This window comes from Enhydra lutris, unplaced genomic scaffold, assembly GCF_002288905.1.
Source record: "Enhydra lutris kenyoni isolate GAN:26980312 unplaced genomic scaffold, ASM228890v2 scaffoldscaffold4, whole genome shotgun sequence".
NCBI lineage: Eukaryota > Metazoa > Chordata > Mammalia > Carnivora > Mustelidae > Enhydra > Enhydra lutris.
Window position 1 is genome coordinate 721,138 of NW_019154088.1, and position 14,244 is coordinate 735,381.

Genomic DNA, 14,244 nt, shown 5'->3' on the forward strand with positions numbered 1-14,244 from the left:
TCCACTACTGGATATTTAACCAGGGGAAACAAAAACACTAACTCAAAAAGATATGCACATCCCTGTGTTTATTGCAGCATTATTTACAACAACTAACACATGGAAGCAACACAGTGACCAGCCACAGACAAATGGATAAGGAAAATATGCACAATGGAATATTGCACAGCCACAGAAAAGGGTGAGAGCTTGCCCTCTGAGACAACATGGATGGACCTAGAGGGTATTTTACTAAGTGAAATATGTCAGAGAAAGACAAAATGCCATAGGATTCCACTTGTAAATGGTATTTAAAAAATGAATAAACAAAAAGAAGAACCAAACTTATAAAAATAGAGAACAAACTAATGGCTGCCAGTGGGGAGCAGTGTGGGTTGGGCAAAATGGGTGAAGAGGAAGGGGACATACAGGTTTCCAATTATGTATTAAGTCACATGCATAAAAAACCAGAGCATAAGAAATGCAATCAATGATGATGTAATAGCTATATAATGAGACAGACGGTAGCTATATAGTGATGAATGTAGCATAATATGTAAGCTTGTCAAATTGCTAAATTGTATACCTGAAAGTAGTGTAATATTGTGTGTCAATTATACTCAAATTAAAAAAGAAACTAACTTTTTAAACCTGAAAATAAGTTAAATACAATTTTTGTAAATAAGTTAAATGTAATATTGAGCTCTAATTTCTCAAGAGCCATTTTGATTAACACTTTTTATATTCCCAAAAGTTTCTGCAGGGCATTTTTCATATCTTTGTTCCTAAGACTATATATCACAGGATTAAGGAGGGGGGTCACAACAGAATAAAACAGAGTCACAATCTTTTGTGTTCCAGCTTCATGCTCAGATGTTGGGCTTCCATACATGACAAGTACTGAGCCATAGAACAGTGAAACCACAGCCAGATGAGACCCACAGGTGGAGAAAGCCTTTCTTTTCCCAGCTGTTGAAGGGACTTTCAGTACTGCTCTTAGGACCAGAGCATAGGACCCTGTTATGAAGAGAAAGGGAATGACGAGGGGCAGAGGACTTAAAGTGGAGAAGACAAGCTCTATCACAGGAGCTTTTTTGCACATGAGTGCTAGAAGAGGACCTGGATCACATAAAAAGTGGTCAATGATCTTGGATCCGCAGAACAACATTTGGGAGATGATGACGATGGGAATCAAGAACCAGAAGAAACCAAGTATCCAGCAAGTGACCACAAGATTGGTGCAGAGACTTCTTGTCATCATGTTTGGATAGTGTAGAGGTTGGCAGATGGCAAGGTACCGATCAAATGCCATAATAGCCAAGAAAAAGCATTCTGTAGATCCCAAGGAGAAGAAAAAGTAAAACTGGAGAAAGCATCCAGAGAAGGAGATGACCTTGGTGTCAGAGAGGAAGTTGGCTAACATATTGGGGACAGTGGAGGTGACATAGCAGATCTCTAGGAAGGAGAAGTTGGCGAGCAAGATGTACATGGGAGTATGGAGTCTCTGATCCCAGCGCACGGCACAGATGATAGACCCATTGCCCATGAGGGTCAGGAGGTAGAGAAGGGTGAAGAGCAGAAAGAGGAGGATCTGCCCTTGCCTGTGGCAAGGGAAGCCCAGAAGGATGAAGCCAGTGATGGTGCTGGAGCTGTTGGAGATTATCATGTGTCTGGGAACTGTAAAAAGGCCATCAAATTATTGAATGACAGTGTAAAGACAGATGGGGACCCAGAGTTTATTTAAAACATCTTGGGAAAGAAAATAGAGAACTATATAGTTACTTTTTTTCTTAGAAAACAAAATATTGACCTGGGTTACTTTTTATTCTCATTGACATTTTCGCTGTGGACTCAAGATAACTCTGGTTAGAATTGATAAGGTCTTGAAGGAGAGTGTTGTAGAGGTGTTTTAAGATTAGATTAGACCTTATATTTAATAGAGTTTCTGTCTACCTACCTATTCTCACAAAAGTGGAATTTTTTCCATTTTCAGAAGTGGTGACATCATTTGTGGTTGTGACAGAAATTGCATCAAACTTTTTATTATGTAACAAACTTGGAACGTTTTTGAATGACTTCTTTTACATGATTTTTGAAATTGGCCTTATTTAAAACTAAATGATTACCTTAATTTGATAATATTACACACCAATTTTATATGTAAAACAGTTAAGCCAATTGGAGAGAATTAGCTTTAGTTTCTGTTGTGTTAAAACAGCAATTGTAGCCATCCATGGTTGACCAAGGTGAGAGAATTATTAATGGGCCATGTAGAAACAGGTCTGTGCTTACCTAAAAAAGAGATATGAATTTTCCTAGTTTATAGTTATAAATATAATTCTATTCCAACAATATATACTATGGTAATTATTAATAATATGGAATTCTAAATAGTGGTGGATTTGTAGGGGATGCAAAGCTAAAACTTTACTCCATCCCTCAGTAACTCCTTAGGATGATCTCAAGGCAGAGTGGCTTTTAAAGGTTGAATATTACAACATGCTTTTCTTTTGTTCTAAATGAGTTAGAATAACTTTGTTAAGCAATTTTGTACTCAGGCCTTGGAATCAATTAGAACCCTCTGTAAATAAATGTATAAATAAGCAACAGAAAAAAAAATAAGCAACAGAAAATCTGTGTCCCCCACACCTCATTTTATGTTAAGTCCATATTTTGCTTTTTGAAAATTGGCACAGGTATCCAGGGAGTCTAATAATTTCTTATTGTGAGTAATCAATTTCTGAGAAAACTGTAGGACCAAGAGCAAAAGGTGACAGCAACCAGCTGATACTCCATCTCAAGTATTAGGTTTGGGGGCTTAAAGTGTTGCACTGGAGGAAGAACAGTTGTGTAAATGTGGGTAAGGCGGAGTAAGACTGGAACAGTTACAGCATAACTTTTAAAACCCTTTCTGGGTCATTTGAAACTAAGGATCCCCTGATTCTGATAGCGTGGGGGATTCTTGGGGCTGATAAAATCTCCACAGATCTGCCTGACTCTATTTAGCATGTATAAACTGGAATAGGGTTTAATGGACTCCGGTCTTGGTGGAGGAAAAGTGAGCTAGATTCTTTTGGTACCTGCACTATGAACTTCCATTTCCTAGACGTCTTTTCATTTTCTGCTTTTAAACTCATTTGTGTAGGGGCCTAATAAATTTCCGAGACCACACATTTATCTTTTAAAAAGGGTAGTTGGAAGCAGACAACAGAAGAATGTATTTTTTTTAAAGTCACTCTGTACCAGCTTCGTTCATGATTAAGGACATTAAGCATTTAGCCTTTTTTTGCAGCATGCCCTGCAGTGTTTTCAAAGTTACATTGGAGTCACACGAGCCTGCTGATTGCTAAAGAATTAAAACAGGGACATGGGAAAGATTTTGCTATGTGTAAAGTCCTTGATGGATTCTAAAAAAAGATTAAGTCTATAAGTCTAGCGCTAATTCAGAGGAAGGTAACTTAATTATGAGCAATTAAAAACAAAGGTTACTAATAATGATTAGTATTTTTGACCAGGATTGTTTTGCTGGTATTTGTGAAATTCCATTTTAGGAGTAAACATCTGCTAAACAGTCTAATAATTGGCCCTTGGATTAAATGTTTAAGAATTCTGCCCCCTCCCTGCCATAGAACTTATTTCAATGTGGTATTTCTTCCCTTTCTCTTACCCTCACATCCCATTCGTCAACAATTTCTGTTCATTTGTCTCCAAAATAAGTCTCTCGTCCACCTACTTCTCTGTGGCTTAAGCTGTCATCTTTTCTCTGCTGGACCGCTGTGATGCTGCTCTGACTGCTTCCTGCTTCCACCCTTCCCCTCTACAACCTGCTATCCATGACACAGCCAGAGTGACTATTTAAAAAAGGAAAATCAGATCAGTCCTTGTTCTTGCACGTGGATTTCAATTAACTTCCCAAAGCACTTACAGTAAATAAAATCTCCACACCAGGGTCTTTGATTTGACCCTGCTTAATATTTCTAACTTCATCTCATGATTCTGTTAATCAAACACACACACATACATACTTTGTCTCTCATACACACATGCCCCCTCCCCCAACATACACTGTTGTGCAAAGGAGGTGAACACATAAGGACTTCAGATATAAAATAGGGTTCAACAAGCAGAAGGGTTGCAGAATGTGCCCTTCTCTGTGGTGATCTCACTGGGAGGTGTACATATTTGAACTATACCCACACTAGCCAGCATTTCAGTGGAGACAGACCCATTTCTGTAATGCTTTACAGCAAGGGCCAGCAAATTTTGTCTTAAAAATTTTGGGTTATAGGGGCATCTGGGTGGCTCAGTCAGTTAAGTGTCTGCCTTAGGCTCAGGTCATGATCCTGGAGTCCTGGGATTAAGCCCCATGTCGGACTCTCTACTTATCAGGGAGTCTTCTTCTCCCTCTCACTCTCCCTCTGTGCTCTTCCTGTCTCTCAAATAAGTGAATAAAAATCTTAAAAATTTTTTTTGGCTTGCAGGCCACGTAGTCTCTGTCACAACTACTCACCTTTGCTGTTGTGTGAAAGCAGCTACAGACATTATCTAACTGAATGCACATGGCTGTATTCCAATAAAATGTTATTTATGTCCACTGAAATTTGGATTTCATGTAACTTTCATGTGTCACAGAATGTTATTCTTACATATTGATTTTAACATTTAAGTTAAAAATGTCAGAATTATTAGTCCATTGGCCATACAAAAACAGACAGAAGGCCAGATTTGTTCCATTGGTTATAGTTTACTGACTCCTGCTCTTTCATATTTATAAGAAGGAAGGCAGGCACCATCCATTTGACTGTGGAATGATGGCAACTTGGTCCAATAATAATGACCTTTTAAGAAAAAGAGGGGACAGCTGTTGGAATCTACCTGTTCTGCTTAGCAGATCTGTTAGGACAGCTTTCCATTAAATTACAAAAATGAATTAAAAAAGCTATTCGTTATGCTCCACAAATAAGTGAAACCATATGATAATTGACTCTCTCTGCCTGACTTATATCACTTAGCATAATCTCTTCCAGTCCTGTCCATGTTGCTACAAAAGTTGGGTATTCATCCTTTCTGATGGAGGCATAATACTCCATAGTATATATGGACCACATCTTCCTTATCCATTCGTCCATTGAAGGGCATCTTGGTTCTTTCCACAGTTTGGCGACCATGGCCATTGCTGCTATAAACATTGGGGTACAGACGGCCCTTCTTTTCACTGCATCTGTATCTTTGGGGTAAATACCCAGTAGTGCAATTGCAGGGTCATAGCAAATCTCTATTTTTAATTTCTTGAGGAATCTCCACACTGTTTTCCAAAGTGGCTGCACCAACTTGCATTCCCACCAACAGTGTAAGAGGGTTCCCTTTTCTCCACATCCCCTCAAACACATGTTGTTTCCTGTCTTGCTAATTTTGGCCATTCTAACTGGTGTAAGGTGGTGTCTCAATGTGGTTTTAATTTCAATCTCCCTGATGGGTAGTGATGATGAACATTTTTTCATGTGTCTGATAGCCATTTGTATGTCTTCATTGGAGAAGAGTCTGTTCATATCTTCTGCCCATTTTTTGATATGATTGTCTATTTTGTGTGTGTTGATTTTGAGGAGTTCTTTATAGATCCTGGATATCAACCTTTTGTCTGTACTGTCATTTGCAAATATCTTCTCCCATTCCGTGGGTTGCCTCTTTGTTTTGTTGACTGTTTCCTTTGCTGTGCAGAAGCTTTTGATCTTGATGAAGTCCCATAAGTTCATTTTCGCTTTTGTTTCCTTTGCCTTTGGAGACATATCTTGAAAGAAGTTGCTGTGGCTGATAGTGAAGAGGTTACTGCCTATGTTCTCCTCTAGGATTCTGATGGAGTCCTGTCTCACGTTGAGATCTTTTATCCATTTTGAGATTATCTTTGTGTACGGTTTAAGAGGATGGTCGAGTTTCATTCTTCTGCATATAGCTGTCCAGTTTTCCCAGCACCATTTATTGAAGAGACTGTCGTTTTTCCACTGTATATTTTTTCCCGTTTTGTCGAAGATTATTTGACCATAGAGTTGAGGGTCCATATCTGGGCTCTCTACTCTGTTCCACTGGTCTATGTGTCTGTTCTTATGCCAGTACCATGCTGTCTTGGTGATCACAGCTTTGTAGTAAAGCTTGAAATCAGGTAACATGATGACCCCAGTTTTATTTTTGTTTTTCAACATTTCCGATTAGCGATTAGCTAATTAGCGATTAGCTAATTCAACAATTCCGATTAGCGATTCGGGGTCTCTTCTGATTCCATACAAATTTTAGGATTATTTGCTCCAGCTCTTTGAAAAATACTGGTGGAATTTTGATCAGAATGGCATTAAAAGTATAGATTGCTCTAGGAGGACAAGGGGAGTTAGAGAGGAGAAGGGAGTTGAGGCAAATTGGAAGGGGAGATGAACCATGAGAGACTATGGACTCTGAAAAACAATCTGAGGGTTTTGAAGGGGCGGGGGGTGGGAGGTTGTGGGAACCAGGTGGTGGGTATTGGAGAGGGCACGGATTGCATGGAGCACTGGGTGTGGTGCAAAAACAATGAATACTGTTACGCTGAAAATAAATTTAAAAAATTAAAAAGCTATCAGGATTTGCCCTCATTTCTCTGTCTCTGCACACACATGCACACATGTATATGTGCACACAATAGTTCAGAAATACAACATTGGCTGCCTTCTAGTTTCTAGAAGTGAATACTTCCCTGACTCAGGCTCTTTGTTTTTGTCCTTCAAGTTCACTCTTTATTCCCAGTGCCCAGGACAGTCTGAAGAAAATAGTATTTTGTAAATATTTGTCAAAGAAATTATCTACATTGTTACAGAGAATATAGCTAGGTGATAGATACATAAATATTTATGAATTACTTCATTTGAACTTCAAAAATCCTGTGAGATGAAATTCTAGGAAATGAAATGTAGAAGAAAGACTCCAAATGACCTGGGGCTACAGAGCATTGGCCCATACTTGAGAGGAATTCCATTCAAAGGAAGCAATGCAAGATGGAATGTTCTGGATAGTAGGGCATGTTGCACCCAAACCCAGAGGTTTCCTGTCTGACTGCTAAAGATAGCTGTGGTCCCACAGCTTTTGGATGTTGAAGTAGGAAAGAGTGGGATGGAAATTCTAGATTCAGTGCTGCGACGGAGTTGCTCAGTGGCTCTAGTGGGTGTTTCTGTTTTTTTTTTTTTTAATCTTTATAAGCTTTGATTTCTTTATATAAAAAGGGAGTAGCAACATATGAGTTTTATCACTTTTAATTATAAAATGCTTTATATGAAAAGAGTAGCAGCATATGATCTTTATCACTTTTAATTATAAAATGCTTACTCTCATTCCAAGTACAGCAAAAGTGCACATGCTCTGGAGACTTTATAGATCTACAGGCAATATTTTAGTCACATTTATGTCTCAGATAAAACATCACTTGGATAGATTGTTGCTTATATGTGAAAACCAAAAGATCCAGGCCAACTATCTTTCAGGGCAATTCTCCCATGTTGAGTGTCTGATAGAGTTGCCCTAGAAAACAAGAAGGGTGTGAAAAATGATAATCTGCGTGCCATCACGATTTCATGCTTGACCTAACTAAATTGACAGTGGGTAAAAAAAAGATATTTCTAACAAGACCGCATTCTTACTCACCTTTTATTAGTTGGCCTCTCTATACAGAGAGTGGCAGTGTTTACCTGGTATGGGGCTTTGGACAATGGCAGGAAGATTTTCCAGGCTCAGTTTTAGAAAATGCTGTGTAGATGTAGTGCATATATGGATACAGTGCTGTCAAAGCTGTGGTAGGTATTCAGGATGCATAGACTGAGTTAATTAAGAAGTCAGACAAAATAAACTACACTCTCACCTTCATTATATCTTGGAAAGTTTGGGTAGACCCAATCGAGGACAGCCAAGTCCTGAGCTGTCAGATGAGAGAAAGATGTTTCTCTGATATTTCCTTTTTTCCTAAGGCAGGTCCGAGAAGACAGGATGGTATGGAAGTATTATTAACCTGCTCTCTTAACAGCACATCCTTTTACTTCATTTGGTTTGGACAGATTATCACACCTGTCCCTGTCTGCAAAGCACTTGAAAATAGGAACAGTGTTCTCATTTACGAGAAGTGATTGGTAACTAAGCCTAGTAGAAAAGCAAAGTATTTGGGATAAGGAGCCTAAGGTTTGAATTACAAATCATATTTTACCAACTATATGAACTTTGTCAAGTCAGTTATGTAATACCATTTCCCAGTCTTTTCATCTGCAAAATGGGCAGAGTAACACTTTCACCAAGGGGTGGGGGACTCTGAGATAACCTGTGGAAGAGCCTTATCTAGGTCCTCACACAAAAATGCTTAGGAATTGTTAACTATATAATATGTACCTGAAGCAAAGTGAGAGGGAGCCTTATTTAGGGGGTGGTAGTTTTTCTAGTGCTTTTATGTTTATTTTCTCCTCTAAGCATTGTGTCATTGCTTTCAAGGGGACAAACAGGGAATCCAAACCTGAAGATTCTCTTACAGTATCTGGTCTTCCTGGAGAGGAGAGCGGGTCTCTTCCACAATAACCCTCAATGAGTGAAGGTGTAGAAATAGGGTGATCTCTTTGTATTTGCTGGAGGTTGGAGGGATTATAAGCAGAGCCTCTAGGGAGTAGGCCCTGCTCCATGAGGATCACCTTTCCACTTCTAGAAAGAGAACTGTGTCAGGAGACTGTTCTGTGTGAGTTCTTTTCTTCCCCGGGGGCCTGCCTTCTCTGGAGATCCCAATGCCTTCCACCTTTGTTTTCTAGTAGAGGAGAAAATATTACCTTTTCCAGCCTTAAAGTTCTGATGACCTAAGATCTAGTCAACCTCCAAACTGACTCAGAGCACCTGCTGGCTGCCCAAAGGAAAGTCGATCCAAGTAACAGGGTGTGGTGACTGCATGCAGGAAGCTGCTCACTGGGCCTCTAGTGAGTGGTATGAATCATGGGTTTTAGGGACAGAACCTCTTCTGACTTTCCAGAAAGGAGAGATGGGGGAAGGTGTGATGAGATCTCAGGCATAGAGGGCTGTGCAGCTGCAGCTGGAATTAATCTTCCTGGCTCCTACCTGGTTTCTTTAGAGATCTTTTCTTTCTTGTTTATGGTTGGGCCCTGTGAGCCTCAAGCAGCTGAATTTTAGGGCACACCACCCAGGTCCAAGAGAGGCCAGAGCAGGGCATTTCACAGTTCCTCTCCAGCAGTTGCATCTGGAAGCTATGTTCTATGCCTCCCTCATCTCTGATGGAGTGCAGGTTTTTTTTTTAGCACAACTCATTTTCTGTCCTTCTGCTTCCAACTGTGGAAGAAGGTTCATCTTAAAGACTTAATTAGTTCATTTTGCTTCCTTGTTTGAACAGCTTTAATATTTCCCTCAGTCACAACACAAGATTTAAAACTGACAAACAAGAACACCTGCAATTCATCTCTAAAATTATTATTATTTTTTAAAATATATTTTTTATTTATTTGACAGAGATCACAAGTAGGCATAGAGGAAGAGGGGGAAGCAGGCTCCCCACTGAGCAGAGAGCCCAATGCAGGGCTCCATCCCAGGACTCCGAGATCATGACCTGAGCCAAAGGCAGAGGCTTAACCCACTGAGTCACCCATGCGCCCCTCATCTCTAACATTGTTATTCCTATTGTTGTTATTTTCCTTTTCCCCACTGTTTCTTACAGATGTTCTTATGTCACAGCCACATCAAGCTACTTAGCATGCAATGGAAGGTCATATATTTTCATGGAATGAATAATTTCACCATCTGAAAAGTAGACAAGAACATTGCATTAATGACTGGCAGTGGGAGAGTTAAGCCCTGTGGTGTGAGGGACCTGGGGAGATTAATTTACTCATGCAGATAATGAGAGCTAATTTATGACGTGTCCTCTTTGTATTCTTTGTATTCCTTTTCTTGTTTTGTTTTGTGTTTTGTTAGCATCTTCTCTTACTGATCCCCTCAGCCTAGATATTTTCTCACAGAATTCTTGGAGGTGGTATTAGTACAGTGTAACAGAGGTCATTGGTTCCCTGTGTATATTCCCTCCATATTTCCTCCTTTGTTCACTTTAGTGTACCTGCCAACCTCCATGTTTCTTTCCCAAAGGTTTTTTTGTTGTTGATTTTGTTTTGTTTTCTGACTGGGAAACCTGCTTTGCCTGCCTATTCTTCATTCTTTCACACCAGAAGTTCTGGGAAATTAATGACCTCTGTACTCCCTAGAAGCCCTCAACTATGGACAGATGAGAACTGGGATACCAAAATTCCAGCTCCCTTGCTCCTATAGTGAAGCAACTCTGGGATGTCTATAGGACTTCTCTGGGGTTCTCCAGAGGGATTAGCTCCAGTTACCCACAGCGGTAGCTGGCTTGACAATGTACCTTTTCTACTGGAATACTTCCTTGTTTCACTCTTCTGTCAATGTTCCATTCATTACCCAAATGAACTACTTGCACTGGAATCCTTCTCAGGATTTTTTTCTGGGGAGACCAGCAGAGACATAGGGGCAGGTACATTATGACCCCACCACCATTTGTAACTGTTTAGATGAGCAAAGTTGTTTCAAGTTTCAAACAACCAATAAACATTTTTTTCCAAATAAACTTTTTGACAATTTAAATAGTTAGATGGGTGCTATTCTTTATAATGGTTTCTCTAAGATTATTACTAATTTTGTTTGGAAAGGTGAATTATGAAAGTTTATGAAATAAAAACATCAATAATTTACCCTTAAAATTCATCTATAAATAGCTTATTCTCCATATTACTCACTCTACAAGTTTTTAGGAGAAAGAACAAAACATTTTTTGCTTTACCTAATTCTGTCATCTCCATTTCATTGGTCATAATTGCTGGACAAGATTAGATTTTGAACAAGTTTTCTGCTTTTATGATAATTATGAAACTAAACTAGCATAACCACTCAGTTTAGTTTACACCAGTAAACTTTGGTCAAAATTGAATTTTTTTTTTTTTTGCTTTTGAGTTGTAGAAATTCTTTATGTATTTTGGGTTTTAACCTCTTGTCAAATATATGGTTTGCAAACACTTTGCCATTCTGCAGGTTCCCTTTTCATTTAGTGTATTACTTCTTTTGCTGTGCAGAAGCTTTTAAGTTTGATGTACCAGTTGTTACTTTTTGCTTTTCTTTCATGGGCTTTGATGTCATACCAAAAAATAATTGTGCAGACCAGAGACTTTTCTGTGTGCTTAAGAAGCTTTCCCCTTATGGTTTCTTCTAAGAGTTTTACAGTTTTTAGATCTTATGCTCATCTATTTGAGTTTATTTTTGTGTATGATGTAGGATATGGTTCCAATTTCATTCTTTTGCATGTGGGTATTCAGTTTTCTCAACACCATTTATTAAGGAGACTATCCTTTCCCCATTTGGTGTTCTTGGTCCTTTTGCCAAAGAGTAGTTGATCTTATATGCATAGGCTTATTAGATGTGTCTTCTTTCAACTTTGTAAACTTACTGTTATAATTTTGAAGCTTGCTACACATTGGGATGTGCTGTGCTGTCTCATTGTTCATTTTTTCATCTGTGGGCTGAACGGGAGAAGAGCATGCTGTACTTTCTTTTCTAAAGCAGTCACTTGCACAGTCAAAACAGAAGATGTGTTCACATCCTCCTCAGCATGTAGGTTCCTTCAAGATACTGCTATAATCCAAATATTTCAGGCTCTTATCCAGTTGATTGTATAAGTTTCTTATTGATGCTTCAACAAATGCCAAAAATTTAGTGGCTGAAAACATGCAACTATATTACCTTAGGGTTCTAGAAGATAGAGTCCAAAATAGGTCCACTGGACTAAAATCAAGATGTCAGCAGGACAGAGTTCCTTATGGAGGCTGTAAGGGAGAATAATTTCTTTGCCTTTTTTTTTTAATAGCTTTCAGATGTCTTCTGCATTATTTGGCTCATGGCTTCCTCTTCCATCTTCAAAGACATCTTCAAACCTTGCTCAGACTCTAGTCTCTACTTCCATTGTCTTATTTCCCTCTTTGACTCTTTTCTCCTTCTTTCCTCTTACACTTATAAGGAAGTTATAAGTGTCATATGATATGTTTTGTTCTCCATATTCTATAAAGAATAGCACCCATCTAACAATATTTAAATTGTCAAAAAGTTTATTTGGAAAAAAATGTTTACTGGTTGTTTGAAACTTGAAACAACTTTTCTCATCTAAACATATGATAATTGTCTTTCTCTGATTGAATTATTTTGCTCAGCATAATACCCTCTAGTTCCATTCACATCGTTGTAAATGGCAAGATTTCATTTCTTTTGATGTCTGCATAGTATTCCATTGTATATATATACCACGTCTTCTTTATCCATCCATCTGTTGATGGACATCTAGGTTCTTTCCATAGTTTGTGGACATTGCTGCTATAAACATTCAGGTGAACGTGCCCCTTTGGATCACTACATTTGTATCTTTAGGGTACAATACCCAATACTTTAGGGTAAATACCCAGTAGTGCAATTGCTGGGTCATAGGGTAGCTCTATTACCAACTTTTTGAGGACCCTCCATGCTGTTTTCCAGAGTGGCACCAGCTTACATTCCCACCAACAGCGTAGAAGGGTTCGCCTTTCTCTGCATTCACACCAGCATCTGTCATTTCCTGACTTGTTAATTTCAGTCATTCTGACTGGTGTGAGATGGTATCTCATTGTGGTTTTGATTTTTATTTCCCTGATGGCAAGTGATATGGAACACTTTTTCAGGTGTCTGTTGGCCATTTGGATGTGTTCTTTGCAGAAATGTCTGTTCATGTCTTCTGCCCATTTCTTGATTGGATTATTTGTTCTTTGGGTGTTGAGTTTGATAAGTTATTTATAGATTTTGGACATTAGCCCTTTATCTGATATGTCATTTGTGACTATCTTCTCCCATTCTGTGAGTTGTCTTTTGGTTTTGTTGACTGTTTCTTTTGCTTTGCAAAAGCTTTTGATCTTGATGAAGTCCCAATAGTTCATTTTCGCCCTTCCTTCCCTCACCTTTGGCGATGGTTCTAGGAAGAAGTTGCTGTGGCTGAGGTCGAAGAGGTTGCTGCTTGTGTTCTCCTCCAGGGTTTTGCTGGATTCCTATTTCACATTGAGGTCTTTCATCCATTTTGAGTCTATTATTGGGTGTGGTGTAAGGAAATGGTCCAGTTTCATTCTTCTGCATGTGGCTGTCTAATTTTCCCAACACCATTTGTTGAAGAGACTGTGTTTTTCCCATTGGACATTCTTTCCTGCTCTGTTGAAGATTAGTTGACCATAGAGTTGAGGGTCTATTTCTGGGTTCTCTATTCTGTTCCATTCATCTATGTGTCTGTTTTTGTGCCAGTACCACATGATTACATTACTTGATGATTACAGCTTTGTAAGAGAGCTTGAAATCTGAAATTGTGATGCCACCAACTTTGGTTGGCTTTCTTGCTTTCTATTTATTTATCTATTTATTTACTTATTATTTTTTTAAAATTTTTATTTATTTTTTAATATTTATTTTCAGCATAACAGTATTCATTGTTTTTGCACCATACCCAGTGCTCCATGCAATCCGTGCCCTCTCTAATACCCACCACCTGGTTCCCCAACCTCCCAACCCCCACCCCTTCAAAACCCTCAGATTGTTTTTCAGAGTCCATAGTCTCTGATGGTTCACCTCCCCTTCCAATTTCCCTCAACTCCCTTCTCCTCTCTAACTCCCCTTGTCCTCCATGCTATTTGTTATGCTCCACAAATAAGTGAAACCATATGATAATTGACTTTCTCTGCTTGACTTATTTCACTCAGCATAATCTCTTCCAGTCCCGTCCATGTTGCCACAAAAGTTGGGTATTCATCCTTTCTGATGGAGGCATAATACTCCATAGTGTATATGGACCACATCTTCCTTATCCATTCGTCCATTGAAGGGCATCTTGGTTCTTTCCACAGTTTGGTGACCGTGGCCTTTGCTGCTATAAACATTGGGGTACAGACGGCCCTTCTTTTCACTGCATCTGTATCTTTGGGGTAAATACCCAGTAGTGTAATGGCAGGGTCATAGAGAAGCTCTGTTTTTAATTTCTTGAGGAATCTCCACACTGTTTTCCGAAGTGGCTGCACCAACTTGCATTCCCACCAACAGTGTAAGAGCGTTCCCCTTTCTCCAAATCCCCTCCAACACATGTTGTTTCCTGTCTTGCTAATTTTGGCCATTCTAACTGGTGTAAGGTGATATCTCAATATGGTT

The 14,244-nt window shown here is 39.0% G+C and overlaps 1 protein-coding gene across 1 annotated transcript; it reads right to left on the bottom strand.

Moving 5' to 3' along the window:
* Nucleotides 1-718: 718 nt before the first annotated feature.
* Nucleotides 719-1,645, bottom strand: LOC111162472 (olfactory receptor 11G2-like). Its single transcript, XM_022526921.1, has one exon. The coding sequence runs from the start codon at nt 1,643-1,645 to the stop codon at nt 719-721; it is 927 nt and encodes a 308-aa protein (XP_022382629.1).
* Nucleotides 1,646-14,244: the final 12,599 nt, after the last annotated feature.

Coding starts and splice junctions, on each gene's coding strand:
- LOC111162472 (XM_022526921.1), bottom strand. CDS start 1,645: ATGATAATCTCCAACAGCTCCAGCACCATCACTGGCTTCATCCTTCTG.